General features: G+C 60.5%; 1 protein-coding gene across 4 annotated transcripts; it reads left to right on the forward strand.

Moving 5' to 3' along the window:
- The first annotated feature begins 94 nt into the window (after nt 1-94).
- Nucleotides 95-23,725, forward strand: ERMARD (ER membrane associated RNA degradation). 4 transcript variants are annotated; one of them, XM_045844216.1, is made up of 18 exons: nt 95-138; nt 2,904-3,072; nt 4,342-4,481; nt 5,370-5,471; nt 5,755-5,844; nt 7,670-7,767; nt 8,196-8,332; nt 9,375-9,489; nt 10,196-10,298; nt 13,067-13,096; nt 14,253-14,321; nt 15,449-15,622; nt 17,382-17,465; nt 19,033-19,112; nt 19,744-19,869; nt 20,224-20,445; nt 21,332-21,445; nt 22,938-23,725. In XM_045844216.1, exons 1-18 carry the CDS (start codon nt 133-135, stop codon nt 23,104-23,106), a joined length of 2,028 nt encoding a protein of 675 aa, XP_045700172.1. In that variant the 5' UTR covers nt 95-132; the 3' UTR covers nt 23,107-23,725. The 4 variants fall into 4 exon arrangements, with proteins under 4 accessions (XP_045700172.1, XP_045700170.1, XP_045700171.1 ...); XM_045844214.1 differs by having other exon boundaries at nt 97-147; XM_045844215.1 differs by having other exon boundaries at nt 97-147; nt 20,227-20,445; nt 22,938-23,722.
- The last annotated feature ends 280 nt before the right edge of the window (nt 23,726-24,005 follow it).

Consider the following 24,005-nt stretch of genomic DNA (forward strand, 5'->3'; position numbering starts at 1 on the left):
ACGAACGGCGAGGCCGCCTCCCGCGAGAACGCAGGCTTCGCGCAGGCGCCGCGCCAGCCGGAAGTGCGGCCCGGAGGAGGCGGGGCGGAGCGCACGTCATCTCGCGGCGCCGGCGGCTGGGAGCCGGAAGTCATGGAGGTAGAACGGGTAGGGGCAGTTCCCCCGCGTTCCCTTTGCGCACCTCTAGCGGGTGGGCCTCGGCGCGGCGCGCAGCAGTGACTGCCGCCGGGATCCAGCCGTAAGCGACGCCCTCGGGAGCCGCGGCGGAGGCTGGTCGGCCGCGTCCCGCCCCTTCGTCGGCGACCAGCCTGAGGGCGGGCTCCTGCCCCAACCCCAGAGCTCAGCCCCAACCCCAGTCTGTCCCGGGCCCGGATCGACTCCCCCTTGGGTCCCCCGTGTAAGGGCCGTGCGGGGGCAGGGCGCCGGTGCTCGGACGCCTGCACAGCCTGGAGGTTACGGGAACCTGGGGCTCTTCGCCGAGAGCCAGGGCCAGCGGGCGACTCCGGTCACCTGCTGCTGCTTCCCACCGCGGCCATCTGTGTCGTACACCAAGCAATGTGGGCAGTCTTGCGTCGTGAAATGGCCTCTGTGGCTCACACTTGCACAATAAAGTCATTTCTTACCTTTTTAGGCCAATTAGGGCACAAAATACTTAGTCACAAGGACCTTGTTGGCAGTAGATGGGATTCTGTGCTGTTGCCACGAAATAAGGATTTTATTTCCCTTCACTCAGCTACATGTCAGACATCCATCGTCAGCTTCAGCTGTGTCTACTAGTCAGCACTACGTGCTGGGTGCTCTTCAAGTGTCTCTAACGACTGCAGTGCTGGAAGGGGATAATATTTTTGCACCCCTTTGCAGTTAAATTGAGGCTCAGACACGTTCTGAGCAAGAGGTAACTTTTTCAAGGCAAGAGATACAAAAATTCTGAGAATGAGTTAAAATTTAAGCCTTTCTGGTCTGACATAGGATGTCTGCACAGCCCCGTGCTGCTCTGATCGAAACTTCGAAGTCCCAAAGGAGCACGGGTCAAAGCTGGTGCAAGCGCCTGTACACACTCGACCATGCTGGGCTGTGTGTCCAGTGGGGAAGAGCCGTGATTGTCACTGTTGCACAGGACAGGGCATCTGTCCCAACTGATAGTTTTAAGTATTGCAGCACCTAATATTTGTTGATTCGAAGAAGCGCAACTCATTCCTTTAGAGTTTGCATGCTTTTTAAAAATGCAGAGTCCCTTTTGATGTGAAAGTAACCCTAGAGTATTATGTTTCTGTATCAGTCAGGAGACAAACCACACTCGTTTTTGAACTAAGAAGTTAACTGGCCCTGGCTGGTGTTGCTCAGTGGATTCAGCGCTGGCCTGCAAACCAAGGAGTCAATGGTTCAATTCCCAGTCAGGACCCATGCCTGAGTTGCAGCCAGGTCCCTGGAGCGGGGGGCACATGAGAGGCAACCACACATCAATGTTTCTCTCCCTTTCTTCCTCCCTTCCCCTCTGTCTAAAAATAAATAAACAAAATCTTTAAAAATAAAGTTAACTGGATAAGGATAAGAGGAGATCTCTCCAAACCCGGTGGTGGCACCGCAGGAAGCAGTGCTTCCCCCAGCACCAGGGAGCCACGGGAAAGGGGGGCGGGTTCCAACTTAGACCTGAAGAGGAGGGTCCCTCACAGCTGAAACTCAGGTCTCTAAGGTTGAGCTGCTCAGCCATCTGGAAGCGACTGTTGAGGGGACACACTGGACTCGAGGGTTTGGTGGGATGAGGGTGATGCCAGGTTTGCATGGGTTGGGAACCTGCAGAGCACTCAGCTGCTGGTGTAGGGGGGTGACAGCAGAGACCAGAAAGTGGACAGAAGTCCCCAGGCTGCAGGAGCAAGTTCCATGCCCCCGGCTGTCTTACACTGGCCACCCGCAGTGCTCTGCTGAGTCAGAGAGAACCTGGAGTGACTCATGCAGCTGTCTGGGGCAGCTGCACAGCTGCTGGGCCTGCAGGCATTGCACTGGTGCTGAGAGGGGGAGAGAGGGAGAGGGAGGGAGGGAGGGAGGGAGGGAGGGAAGAAGGAAAGTGAACCTTCCAGAGGATAGGAAGGGCGGCAGGGAGGTAATGAGCAGGGCGGGGACTTAAACTGGCCAGCTGCCAGCTTAGGGAGCCCCCGGGGCTTCGTGACCATTAGAGGTGACACCTCACAACCTGACCCAGCATGTGAAGGCCCAGGTGACCTCGGTGGGATGTAGGATGGTTATGGGGACCCTTCGTGGAGAAGCAGTGTGGGTGGCTGCTTTCTCCATTTTAGTTCATTATGCTTGATTCTCTGCTTTTCCTTTCCCCATTTTAAAAAAATTGCTTATTTTTATAACTTTGGGATAGAAAGGAGCGCTGAAGGGAATAGTGCACTATCTATAAAACACTTGAATGTTTGTAAACTCATGCTTAACAAATATTATGACTAATAAAATTTAAATGTTAAACATTTATTTGAAAATACATAAGTTATCTTTCATTGCTATTTATTTTTTAAAAGATTTTATTTGTTTATTTTTAGAGAGGGGGAAGGAAGGTGGAAGGGAGGGACAGAAACATCTATGTGTGGTTGCCTCTCACGCACCCCCTACTGGGGACCTGGCCCACATCCTAGGCCTGTGTCCTGACTGGGAATTGAACCCATGACCCTTTGGTTCACAGGCCGGTGCTCAATCCACTGAGCCACATCAGCCAGGGATCTTGGATTACTATTTAATCACAATGTTTTAACATACAGTTCTTGTAAGATCCGCAGTATTAACAGTAATCATACCTGAATATATTCTGTACTTATAATAGAATATTCTCGTGTTAAATGGATAATTAGTGCTCCTCTGTTTTTACTCCTATGAAGCAGCATCTTTTATGTTCTCTATTTCAGATTGCACTAGAGGATGCTGTCACCACCTGTCTCTCGCCCTCGGTGTATGATATGATCTGCACACTCGGCTTTGAACTCAGAGAAAACCGCGACATCGACAGCATCGTCACTCAGGATGGGGAAGTGTGCTGGGGGACGATCACAGCGTGCGTGGCTGACGCGGGACCAGGTCTGCCCCGGCTCTGCACCCCAGACCTCTGTCTGTGCTATCTGTTTGGAATGGCTTGACGTGTGAGACACCCCTTCTGGCGATTACCCTGTTTGGTCAGAGGATGGTATTAAACTGGTCTAACTCGAGACAGGGAAGGAGTTGGGCGAGAAGAGGGGTGTGAGGCCGGAGAGGCGCCGGAGAGTTCCGGCACGCTGGGCTGAGGAGACCTCGTGCGGGAGAGGTCAGGAGGTGGCGAGGGTCAGCGGGCTGCAGGGGGCTCGGGCCTCAGCTCCAGGCCCGCAGTCCGGGTGGAAAAGGGGAAAAAACACCAGTCGTGGATTAGGAGTGAATGACCAGTGACATACTACACAGCTGTTTTACGTCTCCTCCACCCATTTTTATGCATTCTTTGGAGCGGGGAGTTGCTCTGGACATTTAACAATAGTTCTAGGATTGACAGGTGAATGTGCTTAGGCCAGCAGGTCTGTCACAGGAATTTGTAAGACTGGCACACTTACAGATAGGAAAGCGTGGGTGTGCAAGGCTTCTCCTCACCACATTGTTTGTAACCACCAGGAAGACAGAAGCGCTAGAGACAGCCAGACGTCAGGCGGCAGGGATCAGTGAAGAAAACCACGACCATTTCAGAGGAGTATTAGGCAGAAGAGAAGAAGGATGAGGGCCCAGCTTTCTGGCATCGGCATCTCCGAGCCACGTTGCTAAGAGAAAAAAAGGAGGATCATACATTTGCATTTGCTTTTATATGCACAAATATTTATAAATACACACAAGGGATTAGTAACAGCAGCAGCTCCAGGGAGGAGAATTCAGCGGAGAATTCAATTCTGTTTTCTGATCATGAACCATCTGGGCATTCAGCCCCAAACTTACTAAAAAAGCTCATATTATAAATATGTTCTAAAGTAACTAAGGTCATTGGAAATTTCGCAGTCTAATAATGTTAAGTAAAATTCATGTTAAAATATTACATATACAGTATGAACCTGATTTTGTAAAAACGTATATACAGGTAAAGAAAGTGAAGAAAATATTTTTTCTCTTGTGTGAACCTTTCTGTATTTTCCAAACTCTCTGCTGATAGCATATTTTTCTTTTATCATCAGTTGAGCACTTATTTCCAATGTAGGTGTATCTTTTTTGTAGTTCACTTATAAACGGTTGTTGATGGGGTGGAAATTCTGTAATTAGAGCACTGTTTGGTCGATGACCCTGACACGCTCCTCCCCACTTGGGCTGTGACACTAACCTGTTTCCTCTCCCCTGAAGCCCAGGGTCTGGATTTCCGGGAAAGCGTGAGGCTGCTGGGGCCCGTCTGTGAGGCCGTCCACTCACACCTGCTATCCCTGACCAAGGCGCAGTTCGGGATTCAGTACGCACCCTGGCTCCAGTGGACACATTCCCCACAGGTCCGCCTTTGCAGTCCCTCTTAGAAACCTGTATTACTTGCTCATTTTAAAGGGGCCTCCTCGAGGTGCCTCCCCCGACCATGAAGAAGCCAAGAGGCTGGGGAGGGAAACGGGAGCCATCCTGCAGCACCTCCAAGCCTGAGCTGAGAAGCAAGCCCTTCGACCAAGGGTGGTGTGGGGGCGCGGTGTCAGGAGGGGCTTGGTCGGTGGGCGCAGGTTCTGGGACAGAAGTCTGGTGGGCCTTTGCAGAGAAAAGAAAGGCTGGACAGAGAGACAGTGGGGCCCGGAGCCTGGAGAAGGGATGTGGCCTGGTTCACGGTGACGTGGACAGAGCGGCCATTCGGGGCCCCCTCTCATCTCGGTTGGTTGGTGGGTAGGCGCACACCTGCCATCGCACTGGGAAACTCTAAACACCGCGGTGCGGCAGAAACCCTAATGGGTCAGGCTGCAAATCTCCTGAGCTGTGATTCAGTGAGGAAGGACCACCCCTTCCAGGTCCTGGTTTAGTGTGGAAGGGTCACTGCCTCTCCCCCTGCGGTGGCGCCCGTGAGTGACAGCTGCCTTGCGTTTCTCTGTCCTTAGGAACTAGTCAAAATGGGAAATAAGGTTTAGGTCAAAGTATTTGGCTTTTCAGTTTATAGTTATGCCACATTTATTGTTTTCAATAAACATTTAAATAAAGAACTTTCAAAGAATTCCTTAGATAGTAAGTTTTCATTATTTAGATGTTGTCATATTTATGTAGAAAATGTTGGCCCATACCAAGAAAGTCATTAAAATATGACAATCAAAATCTTTAGAGGTTTGAGTTTTATGAATAGTCTTGTCACTTTGAGAAACATTCCTTATTCGGCCAGTGAATTCTAACATGTCTCTTATTCTGAACAGTTATTTCCAGAGATCTGGGATGCCCTGGTGAGCCGGCAGGCTCCTGCCATCTCCCTGAGCTTGATGAAGCTGACATCCTGCCTGGAGCGGGCCCTGGGCGACGTACGTGCGTGTGAGAGCCCCAAGTCTGGGCCCTCGGAGGGTCTGGGTGGGGGTCGCCTGCGCCGCACTCACCCTCAGACGCCCCGGTTTTAACTGTCATTCCCCCACAACCTGCGCTCACCTGGCACGGGCTTTAGTGTCTTTCGAGCGATTGTGAGATGAGCACACGGGTCCTTGTCGCCCTCTCCCCGTTTGCACAAACGTGCTAGGTGAGTCACTTTTTTCCAGACATCACTTGGCTGATTGTGATGCGGTTGTCATGTGGGTGTTGTTGGGATCACAGGTGTTTCTACTGATTGGGAAGGAATGCCCCTTTCTCTTGCGAGACCTGCTGGCGTCGGAGGAGCTCGCCGAAGTCTTTGGGAAGCCCGTGGTAAGCTTACTCGCCCTCAGCTCGCGGGGCAGGTGGGACGTGGGACAGTTCAGGTAGCTGCCCTCTCGTTCCTCAAAAACAGATACCGATGATGGGGGGAGTGAGTTACACCAGTGTTTCCAGCATACCTGTTCCCACCTCTCCTTTGAAGATGGCTGCTCCTGAAGCCAGGAGGCACACCCCCTGCCATCCTGAGCCTGGACGTTCAGCTGAGCGGTGTGACGGCCTCGGCCAGGGGCATGAGCCTCTGTACGTCCATCGCTTTCGTTACTTACATGTCATGGTTGTAACACTGACTTGTTCTGGAACAGGATTCTCCCTCCTCGAAGACATTACAATTGTATTCTGGTATGTCAGTATTCTTAACACGAGATGATGCCCGTTGCAACCCTATGGATCTGTGGCGGACAGAGTGCAGAGCTCTGCACCGCGCCAGAGCCTTCTGGCCGGCCCACGGTCCGCACCGCCCGAGGCTGAGGCTGACCGGGAGGGCCCAGGAAGGGGCAGGTCGAGGGGAAGGCAGTCTGGGCCCCGTCAGCAGGAACGGGAGGCTGCATGGCCAGAAGGCGTGTGCCACAGCTGAGTGGTGTCGTGCAGACGCGACACGTTATTTCGGGGTTCTGGAAAGCTTCCCAGGCTTTTCGGGGCTTCTCGCCCCTTGTCATCTTGAGGATCCCTTTTGTGTTGTTTTATTTTTTATTTTTCGTGGAGAGTGTGGGACGAACGAAGGTGAGACGCGAGTGTCCACTGTCAGGGGGACTCGGGGGACAAGCACCGAGTCCCACAGCTCCGGCCAGGCCCTCCGGCTCCGCCCTCGTTGGCCGGCAGCTCCACCCTCTTCCGCTGGCAGCTCCGCCCTCATCGGCCGGCAGCAGCGTCCCCCAAAGACCTGTCTCTGCTCACTCAGGTGGTGCAAACACTTCAATAAGCTTGACGTTGCATTGAAGCCAACAACATTAGATTACTTCTGTTGTCAGAGTCCCTGATGATTGACATTAAAGGGTCAAGGTCACACGTGTAAGCCGCCTTGGGGCGGCGCGGGGCAGCTGCTGTGAAGTCCTCTGACGGCACGGAAGCCTCTCCACGAGGTCCGTGCCCTGGCCTCCTTCCACCTGGGGCGGCAGGAGTGGAGGGCCCCTGTCTGGGGCTCGGAGACAGCCTCCTTCCTCTGCCAGGCCCTGGGAGCACAGCTCTTCCCCCGTGACCTGGCGCTGGGCTGAGTCTGGGACGCTCCTGTCTTCCCAGTCCCTTCGGAGTGCGTGCTGCACGCCCAGAGGCCACCGTGGACACAAACGCGAGTTCGTGGCTGTCCCTCACGCAGGGTCCCTGTCCTGGGTGTGTCGTCACTTGGCAGGTGGAGGTGACCCCGGGGCTTCAAGTGCGGGCGGCCGGCCGGCGTCTCAGCGGCTCAGCCTCTCCAACGGGCCCTTCCTGTCCCACTGCTCAAGTGCCCGCTGCCCCCGGGGTGTTTCCGTGCTGGGTGATGGTCGGTGTCATCTTCTCGAGACGCCAGGCTCGTCCGAGGCCCAGCAGCCTCGGCACAGATCGCAGCCCACCCTCAGGGCCGCTTCTCCGAGCTCCTCCCGCCTGCGCGTGGGACCCCGGTGCGGCCCAGGGGCTGTTCCGAGGGCCAGTGGGGGACAGATAACCGCTCAGGGAACGGTGGCGGCGCCTCGTTGCTTCTGTGATGGCTTGTGATGACACCAGGCACGCTGCTCCTGGTTCTGCTCCTTCTGAGGAAGAAGGAGAATCTTTTTTTATTCGGCATCTGAATGGTGACTTACCTTACCTGACCTTACCTTAGCCGGCTTCCCTCCCTGCCCAGATGCATGTGCTGACCGTCTTCGTGGGCTCTCCGAGCGGCCTCAACCTGCGCAACGTCCTGTGGCACGGCTTCGCGTCGCCGTGGGAAGTGCCTGCCAAGTAGGTCACTGCCAGAGAGCTGCTCTCCCCGGGCGTCTGTCAGTCTGTGCTTTCACGACCCGGAAACGGGTGTCTTAAGGAAGGGGGGGAGTCCTGAGACAGGACCTTGACGACAAAGCTGAAGGCGGGTCTGAACGCTCCCAGCGGGGGCCCCCCACTGTGCTGACAGTCCTGCTGGGCTGGCGGCCCCCTCCCCGGGGCAGCTCAGCCGGGGGAAGGGGTGGGGTGGGGCATGGACGCGGGCCAGCTGCCTGGCAGGGGTGGGCAACACCAAGGTTTCAGCTCTCGGGCGTCTGAGAGTCTCTTCCTCCCACCAACGTGGCACCGCTTCACTCTGCTTTCTCAGGTTTGAGCTTCCCTTAAAAGTGAAGCTTCTCATACGCGTGACTGATTCATCTTCGTAGCAGGTTTCTGGCGTTTCCCACCAGGTACTGTTCAACAATGGTGCTGCTGACGGCTGGACTGGGCCAGCTGCTGACGACGTACCTTGAGCAGACCGGGCGCACGGCGGCCCCTCGGCCCCTCCTCACTCTCACGGAGTCCGAGGACTTGCTTGCTTTCCCTGGCAAGTTCCGAGTTCGGCACCGCCCCAAGTGTGACTCCACACACATGTCCGTGAGCCGTTGGGTGGACCCAGACTTGAGCTCTGTAGGTGGAATTCGGCCCACCGTCTTCCGGCCGAGGCCCAGGCTGTTGGGGCGTCTGTGGGTCCTTGCGAGTGTGAGTGGTGGGTCTGGTTGTCCCTCACGTGGACCCACGTGCACGTGGCTTCAGACCATTTCACCATGTACTCGCTCTTTGCCACTCACGCTCGTGCTTTGTGCTTGCGGTTCTGTGCTGAGAGCGCCGGCAACACTGAGGTCTGCTGCCCCTTCTCTTTCTTTCCCGAGACCCAGCAGCTCACTGAACTGTGCAGGTGAGCGACCAGAACTCTGAAAGAGCAGTTCGACTCTGGTTTGCCCCAAGCTCCTCTTCTCCACGTTGGTGGCCGCTAGTGAGGCTCGGGGAAGGGACAGTATGACTCCTGCTGCCCTCACAGTCTCCGCCTGTGTGTGCCGTGGACCCTTCTCATGGCCTGGACTGCCAATAACATATTTATCTTCAACACTTTGTTGAAAGTTTTAAGCTTACAACAAAAGTGAGGGGGAGGTACAGAGATTTCCCAAACACCCCTGACCTCCCCAGCTGTTGTATTCTCAGCCTCCCCCCCGGGCCGGGGCGTTAGTCACCGAGGATGAACCTGCGTTGACAGGGCACAGGCACCCAAAGTTTGTGGTTTGTCTCAGCGTTCACTCTCAGCTCCTGTGTCTTCTGAAAGTGCATGTTCTCGGTCAGTGTGGTCAGCTGGTCAGCCTTGAAGTCCTCTGGCAGAATGCTTTAGCCAGAGTCACTGAGGAGGTACAGCCGCCCACATCTGCCACCCTCTAGCCCCTGCGTCGCCTGCAGCGGCAGCTTGGTTCGGGGTGGTCTTCCTCGCCCTGGGCCGGTGCGGGGTCCTGGGGCCGCAGGCCACCTCCGTGAGGCGAGGAACTCACTGGCCTCACTCCCTGAGTGTGCGGATCTTCAGCAGGTCAGTGACAGTCCTCTGAGTCACTGCTGCCTTGCAGATGTCACTGATGAGACGCTCTCAGTGTTGGAGGAAGTGACGAAGAAATCCCCGTTCGTGTTAAAAATCATGTTGCCGTATTGGGAACTCGCGTTAATGAAGTTCAAGTCCCACAGGTAACAGAGAGGTGGTGTCGCACGGTGGTGAGCAAACCCTGGGGGCGGGCCCTTCCCCAAACCCTCCGCCCCGGCTCTTGTCGCTGTGGGCCCCTGACTGGTCAGGGCTGGCTGGCTGGGGAGCGGGGCCACTCGTGAAGGAAACACCTGTGTGTGGTGACGACAAGGTCGTGGCATCATGTGGTCGGTGCTGTGGTGCAGTCAATGAGGACAGTTCCTTTCTAGAATCAGCTTTTTAAAACATTCTGAATTCTTCTGTGCCCAGTGTCAGCACACTGGGAAACCGAGAGGAAGCCAGGGCTGCAGCCCTCGTGGCCCCTGGCGGGCGAGCATGTGCACGGCCCTTGGGAGGTCGGCGGCCCCTCACGTCACGTCTGCTGATGCAGCCGTGTGTCGACCTGGAGGACCACCAAAGTCCTGGGCTTGAGGGGGTTTAGACAGGAGACAAATCAAGCCGACTTGGATGACATCTTCACTACTGAGGCCCCCCAAAAAGGCCCATCTTACATCGAAACCCTGGGAAGTTTTACAGCCGCCGGTCTGGCGAGACTGTGACGCCCCTTCTGTGTCCTGCGTCACTGTAGCAAAGAACCCCCCTCCCCGCCTTGCCCGGGACACACAGTGGCGAGTCCGCGGGACGCCGGGGCTGAGGCGGTGCGGCCAGGGCGCGCAGGGTGCGCGGTGCTCCTTCCCTTCCCTTCCGCAGGTTCGCCGACTGTGCCGCGTTGCTGCTGACACAGCTGGAGGCCGGCCTCCGGAGCGTGTTCGCCGCCGTCAACAGGTGCCCGAGGAGACTGCTGACGGCCGAGGTGCGCGCGCGCGAGGGTCGCTCTGAACGGCGTGTCTGTGTCGGCATCAGACGAGCTTCTTAGCTACGAGCTTCCGTGTTTTTGTCGCTTCCTCTTGTCGTGATTGCATAGGGTTTGTGTTTGCATAGGGTATCTACGGCTGTTTCTGGTGGTTCTGCAACATTCCCAAGCCGCCCTCCAAACTCAGTCGCGTCGTAACACTCGTAACCCGTGTTCTCTCTCTGTGGCCGTAACTGTTGGCACCTCGCTGTCGCCCCACGGGGCGGTCCGAGGTCCACTGCACACCCCTCGTTAAGGGAGCTGCTTCCTTTGGGTCAAAACGGAGCTGCCCCTGTTTCTGGGTGGCTGTCGGGGAGCCCGCGGGTGAGGAAAGGGGCCCCCGTGGTGCAGGACGAGCAGCAGCCCCCGCCCCGCCTCCGCTCCTCACTTCTGTCGCCGGCTCGTCTTCCCCTTCGTGCCCCTTGGCGTTGACGTCCCTCCGAGTCCCGTCCCCCGTCCTGTCCGGTCTCTGCACTTGCTCCTTGGGAGCCGCCCACGGCCACGCTAAAGCGGTCCTCGCGGCGGGAGCGCCAGCGAGACAACTCCTGGGCCCGATGCAGACGAAAGCCCCAGCAGCGAGGGCTGTCGGTGCCGCGGACGCCGCGGCGAGAGTCCCAGGAACTCCCGGCCGTGGCCCTCCGCCCCCCGAGGGCCCGTCTGCTGAGAATGTTCGTTCGCGTGGGTTTTGCCCAGCGTCTCAAACTGACTTTACTTCAAAGAGGCTTGTTGTGTCTCCACAAATACCCTCTTGTCCCTCATCTTCTCCGTCGCTCTGGCCCCAGACACGACTGCTCTCCCGTGCTTTCATCTGCACTCCCCCTGGCGGCCGCTTGGTCTCCCGAGCAGCCCGTCGGCCCCGCCCACTGACGCCGCTCACGTGCCCGTCGGCCCCGCCCACTGACGCCGCTCACGTGCCCATCGGCCCCGCCCATCGGCGCAACTCACGTGCCCATCGGCCCCGCCCATCGACGCTGCTCAGGGCGTGCTCTGTGCCTTGTCTCCTGACGCTGCAGCCTGGCGTGAGCTGGCCTCCCAGCCAGTCTTCATGGCGCCCCCCCTCCTGCGCCCGTTCCCGCGCGGCCACTGCCCGTCGTCTGACTGACGGACGTGCCTGCGTCATCTGTGTCCCGCCTGCTCGGGAACCCCAGAGGCGCCCAGGGCCTCGCACACAGGGTCTGCGCTTTTGACTGGCGTGGGGGGGGGTCTCGGCGTCCAGCCCGGGCTCTCTCAGCTTGTCCCCCAGATTTCTCCGGTGCATTCCCGCTCCCCACTCTTTCCAGAACCACGTGGCTCGCCTCACTGGTCACCCCCGACCCTGTGAGGCCGTGACTGAGGCCGCCCAGAGCGCCGTCTGCACAGGTGCTCCTCCTCCTGCTTCATCGGACGTGCTTTGGCGTGGCCGTCTGTGCGCTCTCCGGTGCCCGGAGGGCGGGGCGGGGGCGCTCACACCGCCCCCCGGGGCCGACGCCCAGAGCCGGTCCCGCAGGCTGTGCCAAGTCGGTGTGGTGAAGCTTCCAGCAGAAAGGGCCGGCACCCGGCAGGCACAGCGCAGCCCGCTGGGAGCTGACGCTGCGGGAGGGGAACCGTCCCCGCGTGGCCGTGCAACAGGAGCCCGTCGGGTTGCGTGCCATCCGACTGCGCAGACAAACCGCGTGACTGTGTCCGCAGACGGTGTGACTTCCGAGGAATAGCTCGAGCGTCCACCGAGGCTTCTCCTGTGCAGAGTGAGCTCAGCGTCGGTTCATCTGCGAGGCGGCGATGCACACGTGAACACGCTTTGTAAAACTAGGACGTGCAGGCGGACGCTGCTGCCTTCCCTGAGAGCCTGTCACGGCGGCGGGTCCGCGTGAGCTCCGTGGAGGGCACGAGGGTGGTGGGACTTCAGCTTCTGAGAGGTTTCTGCAGCGGGGGGTGAGCGCGAAGGCGGTCCTGCCACGCACGAACGAGCGGAAGAGGGAAGTCGGTGCGCGCAGCTGCCGCGGGCAAACGAGAAGCCCCGCCTCTGCGAGAAGCCCCGCCTCTGCGCGGGCGTGCTCCGCGTGCTCGGCGGGCTCCGCAGGCCGCGGGACGTTCAGAACTGACCGGGTCCGGGAGCCGAGGCCCAGGCCCCCGAGTCACCCGCACCGTGAGGAGTGCTGAAGGCACCCGGTCGTGTTCGGCTGACAACGCACCACGGAGCACAAGTGAGAACGCTCCGTGGCAGCCGGCTCCCACAGGGTACTGATTTCATCCCGTGATGCCTTCCCGAGCTCCCCGGGCACCGCCCACGCCCCGTGGTGCGGAGGGACCCGAGCCGCTGGAGGTCGGAGCGGGGACCGGGACGCTGAGGGTGCTGGCGCCGGCGTCTGGACTCTCCACTGATGACAGACAGCAGGAAGGGCTGGGGAAGGCACCCAGGTGTCCTGGCTTCCAGCACAGCCCGGCCCCCGCGGGGCTCGGTCTGTGTGAGCGGTGGTCTGTGCTGCTGCAGGACGCTGCTGCGAGGGCGCCTGAGCAGCACGAGAAGCGGGGGCGGGCCGCGGGCCGCGCCAGGCCTGCGACATTCTCCGTCCCTAAGTGCCGCGTGCGTGCTGGGTCCAGACACTCGTCCCAAAGTGCTGCGGACGGAGGTTTATTTTCAAAAGGAGGTTTCATGATTGTTGCCATGTAGGAGCATTTTTTCCTGCTTTGAATAGTACCGTCCTGCTTGTATTTTGCATTAATTGTTTTTTTTCTTTCCTTTTCCAAAGTCAACAGCTCTTTACACCACCTTTGACGAAGTAAGTAAGCTCCTAAGTTATAGGGCATCTTCAAACAAACCCAAAATTAGGGATTGACCGTAACTCCCGAGCCTGCAGGGCGGCACCGATAGTCAGAGAGACGGAAGTCACTGCAGAGAGTAGTTTTCAGGCCAGTCGAGCCCCGGTGTGGTCAGCCCAGCTCCTGCAGTTTTCGGAGGGCAGCGCTGGAAGTCGCCAGCAGACGCCAACGCTGCGTGCTGTGATCACTGCTCAGAGGCGGACACGGCAGGGCGGAGGGTGGCGCTCCCTTGTCTTGCACATGAAACGCACGGCATCTGCTGCTGCAGGAGCACGGCGTGCACTGACACACTCAGTCTGCACGTCTCGGGGATGGGGTTCTGAAGGGAGCATCGTCACTGAAAACACCTCTTGGCACTCGCAGAGCTGCGTAGTGTAAAGGCTTTTGTTTGTGCCGCCCTGCGAGGCACCTGGAGTCAGCCTGCAGGAGCCAGCGAGGAGGGGTCTCTGCAGGGACTCAGGCATTCCAGCCGCGCTGCCTCAGGGTAGTCAGTGGGTCCTCAGGAAAGAGGTCGCAGGGGGTTAAGAAGGTCGCGTGCTCACCTGCAGTCTGTTCCGTCAGGTGCATGGTTCGCTGTCAGTGAGAGTATATTTGGTGCTGGGGGGCTGGACTGGGTGGCACAGCCAGGCCTGTGCGGGAGCGGGCGTGCAGGCTTCCGCAGTCTGTGTGCTGTGTGGTCAGCAGGTAACTGGAAGATACTGGGCACACTTACACATGTATACATGCTAATACACACACACCAATACACACAGGTGCAAGAACACATAAATACATGTGCACACATATAAACACATGCACCAACACATACATATGAACGCATGTACAGATATGCATACAAATGTACACAAATATGCACATGTACCTGTAAATGTGCATATAATACATGGATCCTTGTGCACATGTACACGTGAGTACATGTAAACACACATGAGCACATGTGTGCAGACATGCCCGCACAATTAAGGACATGCGTGCACTTCAGGTCACCAAACAGGTCGAGAGGACCTCCCCTGAACTGGTGGCGGCGTCCTGTGTGACCGCCCTTGTTTCGTCTGGTTGCATGGGGCTCACGGAACCATCCGGAAGTTCTGAATTTGTTCGTGTGTGGTGTTTCAGATCCTGGCAAAGCACCTGAATTGCGGCGAACTCAACCAGCTTCCTCTGCTCCTCGGAGAGCCTGCGATGGTAGAGTATCAGACTGCTCCGGTCTCCTGCTCTCGCCTGGGTGTGAGTGATGAGCACGTCCCCAAAGCGGCGTTCAACCCGGCCGGGCTCTGGGCCGCAGTGCTGCTGGGTGACGCAGAGCCGCATGTGGGTTGGGTGCCCATTCCCGCCGTCGGGAAACGAGGGTGGTGAGCTCCTTGTCCAGCTCCCTGCTCCGTCTTGCACCTGGGACTCCTCTGTGCTCGGCGGTTTCCTGGGTCAGCAGTGCTGGCCCCTCTCCCCTCGAACCCGCAGGACAGGCCCAGGGCGTGGGCTGTTCAGAGAGAGGCAGCTGTCTTTGTCGGGCGTCAGAGATGAAAGGAGGGCCCCTGGGGGGTGGTGAGGAGATGGAAGCAGGGGCTGTGTTTGCTCGGGGGCACAGCCTGGATAGGGGGTGGCAGTGTCGGTTCCTGGTTCCTCCATTGCCTTGGAGAGCTGACTCCCAGACGCAGGCACAGCAGCTCTGTGCCTTGCCAGAGGTGGTGACGGAAGGGGGTGCGGTGCTCCCAGGTCCAGCAGCTCAGCTGGTCAGAGCGTCGTCCCCGTACACCAAGGTTACGGGTGCGAGAGTCAGCCAATGAGCCCAGGAGGGTCGAGCAACACACCGGTGCCTCTTCTCTTTCCCTCTCCTCCCCTCCTCCCCTCCCTTTCTTGCTCCCCACGCCCTTCCTCTCTCTCAAGTCAATAAGTAAAAATTAAAAAGAAGAAAAGAAAGGGTGAGTTTCACTGAGCACCAGACCCACCCACGCAGCTCTGTGTTCGTGCTGAGGCACCAGGCCCCTCCTCAGTCTCCTTCCCAGTCTGGCCCCCGGTGGCGGGGTGCAGCGAGGAGAGGGGTTCCTGGGGGAGCCCTGCCTGGGACAGCGGGGTGCAGCGAGGACAGGTGTTCCCGGGGGAGCCCTGCCTGGGACAGCGGGGTGCAGCAAGGAGAGGGTTCCAAGGAGAGTTCAGCTGGCTCTTTGCAGCCAGGTGGCCATGAGCTGAGCCTCTCTGGGGCTGGCCTCCAGTCTGTGCTCTGCTCCTTGGCTGTGTCAGGTGGGGGCCTTGCCACCCCCTCCCCCTCTGCTGAGACCACTCACAGCGGGATTTCTCTCTCTGCTTTCCGGAAGGAGTTCCTCTGGGACTTCCTGAACCACCAGGAGGGCCCTCGCGTCAGAGACCACCTGAGCCACGGTGAGGTCAGCGTGCCCGACTTCCCCAAGGGGGTGGCAGCCCAGCTGCTGTCATTCTCCGTGGTGCTGCTGCTGAGGTTCGTGGACGACGACATCGCGTCGGAGTTCAAGGTACCGTGTCCAGGAGAGAGCAGGTCGCTGTCGCTCGGCTTGGAGAGGTGGAGCTTGTTGTTAATGTAATTCACTGTCCATCACCTTAATTGTACGGCGGGCAGCATGCCTCCGTGGGGACAGACGGGTTTGAACTAGTTAGGTGTGGGCTCTGCACCAAGTCAGCCAGCGCTGGTCTAATCTGAAACAACTGAACCCCTTTCTTTTTTTTTATTTTTATTTATTTCTATTTATGTATTTATTTTTAGAGAGGGAAGGGAGGGAGAAAGAGAGAGAGAAACATCAACGTGCGGTTGCTGGGGGCCGTGGCCTGCAAGCCAGGCATGTGCCCTGACTGGGAATCGAACCTGCGATGCTTTGGTTCGCAGCCCGCGCTCAATCCACTGAGCTATGCCAGCCAGGGCCTGAACCCCTTTCTTAAGAACACATTTGCGTGGGAAGTTGCAAACCCAAGACCCAGAGTACGAAGCAGGGTTCCCTGAGTAGAATGGAAGTTTTTACGGGTGTCTGTTGTATTGGTGGGGTACCATATTGGTGTCTACCGGAAAACTCATTTTTCATTGTAGTAAAATAAGTAATTCAGGTCACAATGTCACTGATACTTTCATCTTCTCAGGTGGTAAGTACGGTAAGTATTGTTAACGCCGGTTAGCAGCTCCGACGAGACAGAAACAACTGCTGCGGTGGGGGTGGGAGTGGGAGTGGTAGGAACCTGGGGGAGAACAGGCAGGAAGAGGCGCCCGGTGGCCCACTCAGGACAGGGGACAGCGTGCTGCCCCGCAGGCTCCTCTGCCGCTGCCCAGCCCAGGGCTCTCCTATCTCCACTCCTCCACCTCCCACGTTCTGCCCTCAAGTGGACAAAGATGTCCCAGCCTGTGCCCCTCCTCCAGGAGACCACTCCAACAGCCCTGGAACACCAGCAGCGGCCTTGGGCTGGCCCGCTCACCCTGTCCTCAGCACCGCAGGCAGATAGGACTCGGCTCAGGGGCCGCCAGGTGTCACCCCGGGGCCTGGCTCTCGGCTGCCGTCGCTGGCCTTCCTGCCAAGGGTCCTGGATGCCCCCGGGACAGGGACCCCAAGGGCACCTTCTGCATCTGGTGACCTCGTCTCAGGGCCCCCCTCCCCCACCGCCGTGTGCCCTCAGGGACTTGGGGGGGAGTGTGTAGCCCCTTGTCATAGGTCTGAGGGCCACGGCGCCCACCGCTCACACGCAGGACGGCTGCTGACCCCGCCCACTGCCACCGCCGGTGACTCCTCGTTTCCAGCCCCCGCTCGGCTGCCGCGGGCTCTCGGCTCACGGTGGTGCCAGCCACACCTGATGGTGCTTTCACTCTCTCCGGGGCTCATGTGTCCAGCAGTTACGCCTTCAGAGCTACGTAATTCTTGTGGTTGCACTGACTTTTTAACATTTAATTCTGTCTTTAGGAGGATCTGTTCAATTTCCCCAATGTTTAGAATCTTTTTCTCATTTATTCCTAGTCATCTCACACTGTGGATGAGAGTGGGTGTGGCCTGTTTACCACTGTTCGTGGCTTCGTTTAAAGTCTCTTTATTGGTTGTGGTGGGACTGCTGCCCCCCCCCCACCTTCTGTAAAGAAGAATGTTGCTTTGCCCCAGCCGAGTGGGCCCCCGTGAAGGGGAATGATGGGAAATGACGGGAAGTGACGGGAAATGGGACTCCTACGCGGCAGAAGACACTCGGGGAGACGAGAAGCCCGACCAGAACTGCAGTGACGCGTGTCTGTTCCCTCCCCACCAGGAGAGAGCGGTGGTGCAGTCGCTGGTCCGCCTCGCCGAAGGCTACAGCTCCCGCTTCCACCCCGCGGCTCTGCTCAGGAAGCAGGTACGGACGTGGCCGTGCAGCGCGGTGGCCGCTCAGCGGAGGGCGTGTGCCCGTCCCCGCTGCGCAGGCTGAAGGGCTCGGGCGGCCTCGTCTCAGCGGCTCTGGGGACGGCGGATCTGGCTTCCTCGCCGTGGCGTGGCACGCAGTCCCTGGCCTCGCGAGCCGGCTCAGGCGCATAGAGTCGGCCCCGGCGCTCGGTCTGTCTGAGCTGCGGGTCCCGCGTGCAGCAGCTGAAGCGAGGGTGGCGTGTGTTTCCTTGGGTGGCTCCTGCCCTGAGTGGGGGACTGGGGACAGTGCCCCGGCGGGCTGCTCTTACTGTTATCGTTAACCCCGGACCAGCTGCTTGTCGGTGACGAAGAATGTCGCGTTTTCTCACCAGCTCTTGCTGACTTGTACGTTACCTGTTTACTCACAAGCACTCCTGCCTGACGGCTCCAGTCTCGATGCTGGCTTAGGTCGTGCTTTACTCTGCGTAGTGCAGGGCATGCAGGTGGCCCCCGGGGCAGAGTTCACCAGGGAGGCTGCACCGTGCAGGGATGACGCTGTGGAATCGGCGCAGAGGCCCGGGGTCATCTGCCCTGGCCATCTGATCTGACGAGGGGAGGGGCGCCCCACAAAGCCCAGGCCTGGCGACCGCTGACGTGCAGGGACACCAGGGAGAAGGGCCTCTCCGCGGTGGGCGCGCAGAGATGAGCTCGCCGCCCGTGTGGTGCGAGGGGTTTGGCTGTGGGCCGTGTCTGGGTCTCAGGGCGGCGCACTGGTTGTTGCTCTCAGCCTGGGAGAGTCTGCGCTTCCAAGACCTCCGGTCCATCCCCCGCCCCCCCCCCCCAGCACACCGGCCTGAGGGCACCCAGGTCAGAGAGACCGGGAGGGAGAGGACGCTGTCTCCAAGGAGGAGTGTCCCAGGAGGAGGAGCAGCAGCAGCTTCAGGACGGAGGCTTCGTCCTTCCGCCCCACCGCCAGCTCTGTTGCTGCGGCTGCTGCTTCCTGCCCCCTCCCCGCCCCCACGGGGGTATCCCGGCCGCCGCGCTCTCCAGTCGCTCTCGCTGAGCTGCCTGGTGCGTGCTGCCCGTTCAGCAGGCGCTCTCGCACCCTCTTCTCTTCGAGGTGACGGCTCGCTGTGTGCGGCCGCCTCGCAAGTCCCCACGTTCAGTGGTGCCGACAGCAGCCCCCTAACTCCCCTGCCCTTCCGTGCGTGCGACGTTTGAGGTGGGCTGTGGGGCTGCGTCCATCTCAGGGGGAACCTAGCGCTGGCCATGGCCTCTCTGGCTTCGCTGGGGAGCAGTGCCCCCCAGCGGCCTGGCGTCCAGCCCTGGTTGGGGTGGGACTCGCCTCCGGGCCTGACCGCGGGGGCGTCGGGGAACTTCCGGACATGACTCCCCCTGCGCTTCCTACCCAGAGACGGTGGGTGACTGACACCTCAGCCGTGGCCTGGTTCCCGAGTGTGGGGCCTGTCACAGCGACTCAGACGCGTTTCCAGAGAGACCGCAGCATCTGTGACAATGTGAAAGCGTTTTCCGGAACTCCACCAAAAACCTTCAAAAGCACGGAGCCCTTTCCCCCTCAGGTGCTGAGCTGTGAGAAGTGCGTCCGGGACTGGCCCCTGCCGCCTTTGCCCGAGGAAGAAGCCGGGAGGGAAGCAGCCAGGTGAGCCCCGCCCTGCGAGGTGTGGACCTCCAGGTCGTTGTTGGGCGGTCTCCGCGAGGCCGCGGGTGGGGAAACACCCCTGCAGGGACGGTGAGGCCGCGGTGCTGGCGGGAAGGGGAGGGGATGGAGAACACCTGCAGGAAGCACACAGGACAGGGGTGGGGGTGGCAGTCACGGGGGCGAGGCTCCCAGGAGAGCAGCAGGGCAGGGAGAAACTTGGGGTCGAAGAGTCCACGGCAGAGTCTCCGCCCCCAGCACGCTGTGCGCTGCCGGCCCCACCGCCGGCTCCTCAGGTCGCACTTGAGAGAGCCATGCTGCAGGCGAAGTGCTTTGCTCAGTGACCCAGTCACGTGGACACGGGGCCGGCGGGGGCAGGGCCTGCTGAGCGTGGTCGGTCGGGTGAGCACAAGGGTGCGATGACTTACAGTTGTGATCCGGATGTGTCACCTACACGACGTCACATGGTGTGCCTGAGTGTGATGTTTCGTTACAGAAAGACGTGCTTGTGACTGTGGACTAAAAGGTTTGGGGTAGAAGAGGGGCGTTACTTGTGCCGGACCCTGTATTAATTTGCATGGGCGCTAATGGGCATCTTCGTAACTGTCGTGTACATGTATTTTCTCTGTTTCAGATTGGAGGAGAATTCTGAAGTGCACGCCTGCAGCTCTCTGATTGTAGAAATCATGGGTGAACTGTACGGCCACGTCCCCGGGAATCATATTGTTTCCAGGGACTTGGAGGGCGTCCCCGTGGAGAAGTGAGTGCCGACCTGAAACCGTTGGAAAGTGGGCGACCGGGTCGGGGCCGCAGACTCGGCTGTTCTCGCCGCTGCACGTTTGACGGGCGTGTTGGCGGCATCGGCGTTCGCTGTCGCTCCCTGAGAGGAGTTACAGACGAGCCTGGGGTCCCTGTGCCGGCGCCGGTCTGCCTGGCGACCGCCCACCACGGTCAAGCCCGCGCAGACCGCGCCCATGCCGTGATTACCGGTGCGCCAGGGACCCAGAGCAGGCGCGAGCTGGCCACGCTCCTGGATCTGGTCCAGCTGCAGGTCCGGGCGTGGCGGCCCCAGGCAGTGGCCGTGGCGCGACCACCAGCGTCCCGCTCTGACCAGCAGGTGGCCCCAGCCGCTCTCTGGACTCTGCGGCATCCGCCTCCCCACCCTGTTCTGGCCCAGAGCCGCGCTGGAGGTGCTGACCCTGCTCCGCAGCATCGGCTCCTGCTGCGCGCGGGTGGCCCTGCAGGTGGCCGCCTCCCTGGAGCAGCGGCAGCGGCAGTGGGCGGAGAAGACGCTGCGCTCCCGGCAGCGGCGGAACTTCGTGCGCATGCGCAGCAGGTGAGCGGGTATGGGGGGGCCCCGCGGGGGCAGGAGTCGCGCTGGGGTGCGGGCCTGGCTCTCGCTTCCGGAGGAAGTTACAGGACGTGCTTTAACCCGGCCGTCATTTAGGCCCAAGTAAGTGCTCGGAGCGCAGACGTCACGGCAGGTTGCCCGGGTGTGCGGGCCGCGAGGCTTCTCACGCGTGTGGGCGGCCTGAGAAGGCGCCGCCCCCTCGGGACGTCACTGCCCCGGACAGACGCCCGTGGCCTTGAATTGAGTGTGTCTGTGAGGTTGCTCGCTTCTGCGTTGCGTCTGGAACGCGCAGCCGAGTCACACTGCCCGGCAGTTTGCAGGGGGTGCTCGTGACGTCACTTCCTCCCCCGACAGGCTGGTTTGGAGCCTCTGCCCGCGTCTCGGGGAAGACGGGCGTCTTCTCACTTCCATTAGAGCCTCTCGGGGCCGCGGAGGCGTGGGGCCCGCTCCGCGCGGAAGCCGCTTCCGGGTCTTCCGTGTGCCCCACCGCCTGTCGGGTTGTGAGAAAGACGCTGACAGGTGCAGAGGGAGAGGGGCACGCGGGGGCCCGGGGCCCCGGCACGGTGTCCCGGGGGGCAGTGCCAGCCTCGGGAGGGCAGGGGCCTCTGGCTCGGACTGGGGCGGAGGCGTGGGCAGCCTGAGAGGGACGCGGGGCGGGCAGGGTGACGCCGGCGGGCAGCGGGGCTTCCCCGCACAGCACGGGCATTCCCGCTGCGGTGCTCGGGCGACAGCGGCGGACACGGAAGGCTCTTTGGAAAAGCTTGGATTTCGGGACTCTGGACGCAAGGGCTGGCCAGGTGCAACACTGTTTTCTCCGTGAAACTGAAAGCCATCTCATCTAACAAACTGTAACTTCTTTGTGCACTTCCAGCACCAAGCTGCTGTCCCCCGTGCTCGCCCTGCTGCTGCTGCTCGTCGCCCTGGAGCTGCTCAGCATCCAGCGGGTCCACAGGCAGTCGGCCCGGGAGCACCAGCAGTACCTCAGGTGCGTGCATCCTGCCCACGGGAGGAAAACCCCGTGTCCAGCCGAATGGTCTCTACTCCCACGGGTTATTTTCTCCGGTGATGTTCTAAAACCCCACGGCCTGCCCTGGCCGGTGTGGCTCAGTTGGTTGGAGCGTCCTGTAACCCGGGGGCTGTGGGTTCAAGTCCCAGTTGGGGCGCGTGCCCGGGCTGCAGGTTGGATCCCTGGCCCAGGCACACGCAGGGTATCCCGTTCCGGGCGCATACGGGAGGCAGCCAGTCCGCGCTGCCTTCTCCCTGCCTCTCCCTGAAAACAAGGGCAGGGCGTCCCCGGGGGAGGGTAAAGGAGAACCCCACAGCCCGCTCGGCCCTGCCCTTTTTTCGTGGATCTCACGGGGCCTGTGAGCCGTCGGGGGCCTCACCTGGACACCGTCTTCCCGGAAAGTTACGGCAGCCCACCGGAGGACGCTCTGGGCGCCCTGGCCGCGTCCAGCGATCTCTCCCGAAGGGGAGCCGGCACCTCCGCTGTTTTGAGCAACGTGCAGACACCCCGAGTCAGGGTCAGAGGTCAAAACCAAATCTGCTCTTCACGGCGAACATCCCCCACGTGGGAAGCCCACTCGGCAGGGGCCCAGGTCTGGGGTCTGAGAGCAGGACGCCCCCCCTGCCGTGTGACATGTCTCACAGGCAATGGTGTGGCGCCAGGTTGGTGTCAGGGGGCGGCCCACCACTCGCCCCCCAGGCCGCCGAGTTTCTCTGGCCCTGAGCTCCTCGGGGAGCAGGCAGCTCACAGGCCGTCCTGTGCACGGTGGGACGGCGGGCGGCACCCTGGCCACCCCTGCACGGTGCCGGCGACTCCCCCACACAGGGTGGCTTGGGTGACACGCCGCCCCTTGACTGAAAGTCCCTCTCCGGCGGGAACCGCTCCCTTCACAGAAGAGCCTGTGGGCAGTCGTCACGTTACTCTTTCAGCTTCTCGGTTAGAGCTCGTCCGAGGACTTCAGACTCGGAGGGAACTTCGGGGGAGCTGTGAGCGGAGCTCAGAAAACCTAGGGGCCCCACTCCCGCCAGAGAGCGCCCTCTGTGGGCAGTTGGTAGGATTGTTAATGAAACACGCAGTGAGACCATGTGCTGTCTCCAAGTGGGGGTCCCCCAGGACGAGGGGACCCCCTGCCAGGAGGGTGAGAGCTGACGGGCAGGGCGGACACGGTCTCTCGGGGTGTGGAGGGCCATTCCCCACCACGCAGGAAGCAGAGGCTCAGCGTGCACGCACGCCCAGCCGGGACCCGAGGGCATGTCTGGACCCGAGAGGCAGGGTGCGCGGGATCCCTGGGTCCCACCCGCCTTGCGGGTGACAGCGGCGCCTCCGCAGGGCCTGGCCCCACGTGACTTGTGTCCTCCGTCCCCCCCGCGTGCACCCTTCCTTCTCGAACTCGCAGCTTCAGAGGAAGAGGGAGCACTCGGTCGTTGTCACGTTGTCGAGGAATAAAGACAGCGATGCCTGTTTTGAGCAGGTTCCTGAAGGCGGTGCTGCAGTTCACGGAGAACCTGGAGGTGCAGAGCGGCCTCGGGAGGAACCAGTGGGGCAAGGTGGTGGCGCTCACGCACGCGGCGCTGCTGCGCATCCGGGCTTTCGGTGAGAGGAAGCAGATGCTGATCCACCTGGCCGAGGAGCCCGAGTGAGCGGCCCCAGGAGGCACCGGCCAGGGCCCCGTCTGGACGGACCTCTGCGGCGTGCCGACCGGAGATGCAGGGGCGGGCGGTTCCCGGGACACTCGGTCCCCCTGCGTGAGGCCGTGTCCCCCTCGATCCGTGCACCAGGGGACGTTCTGTCCGCTTGTCCCCTTCCGGGTGCCGGGAGACAGCTCCTCCGGGAGGCGGGCGGCCCGGACTTCACCACAGAGGACGCCGGTCTGTGATGAGCAGCCGCTACGCGGGCAGTGACGGCGCCCTCGAACACCCCCTCCCGCCCTGCGGCTCCCGTTGACGAGTCCCACTGAACGAACCAGCGTTGGTCTGTATAAAAGGGCACTATTTTTGCCCTGTCGTCTGTAATTATTACCTTCTCTCTGGGAAGAGATACTCCCTCTGGCCATGCTGAGCGCATTGAAAGGGGTGTTCAAGCGGACAGTCCCTGCCGCTCAGCACACGTGTGGTGAGGCGGGCAGGGGGAGGACGGTCACTTCCTGACGGGCTACCGTGGTCGGGGGACACGTCCGGTCCTCTCCAGCTCACTGACAGCGCGTGCCGAGCACGCCGCAGCCCGAGGACCTGCTGTCAGCGCATGCACACAGGGGAATCGCGCCCCAGCGGCCCGTGCACAAGGCCGGCCACGTGTCTCTGTTGGGAGCAGCGGCTGGTCTGTCCTGCAGGGACGCAGGAAGTGGGCGAAGAGCAGGAGGCCGGAGCTCGGGGGCCCCCGTTGCTCCGCTCGGCCGGGAGAGAGACGGTCTGACCCCAGAGCCTGCACCCCGGCGTGCGGGTCGGCCGCAAACGCACATCGGCCGCTGCTCACCCACATCCCCACCGGCTCTCCCACCAAGTGGACCGTGAGCCCTGGGGTCCCACCCTGTCTCTGCCCC

This window comes from Phyllostomus hastatus, unplaced genomic scaffold (genome assembly GCF_019186645.2).
Source record: "Phyllostomus hastatus isolate PE091 unplaced genomic scaffold, TTU_PhHast_1.1 phas_contig_40, whole genome shotgun sequence".
Taxonomy (NCBI): Eukaryota; Metazoa; Chordata; class Mammalia; order Chiroptera; family Phyllostomidae; genus Phyllostomus; species Phyllostomus hastatus.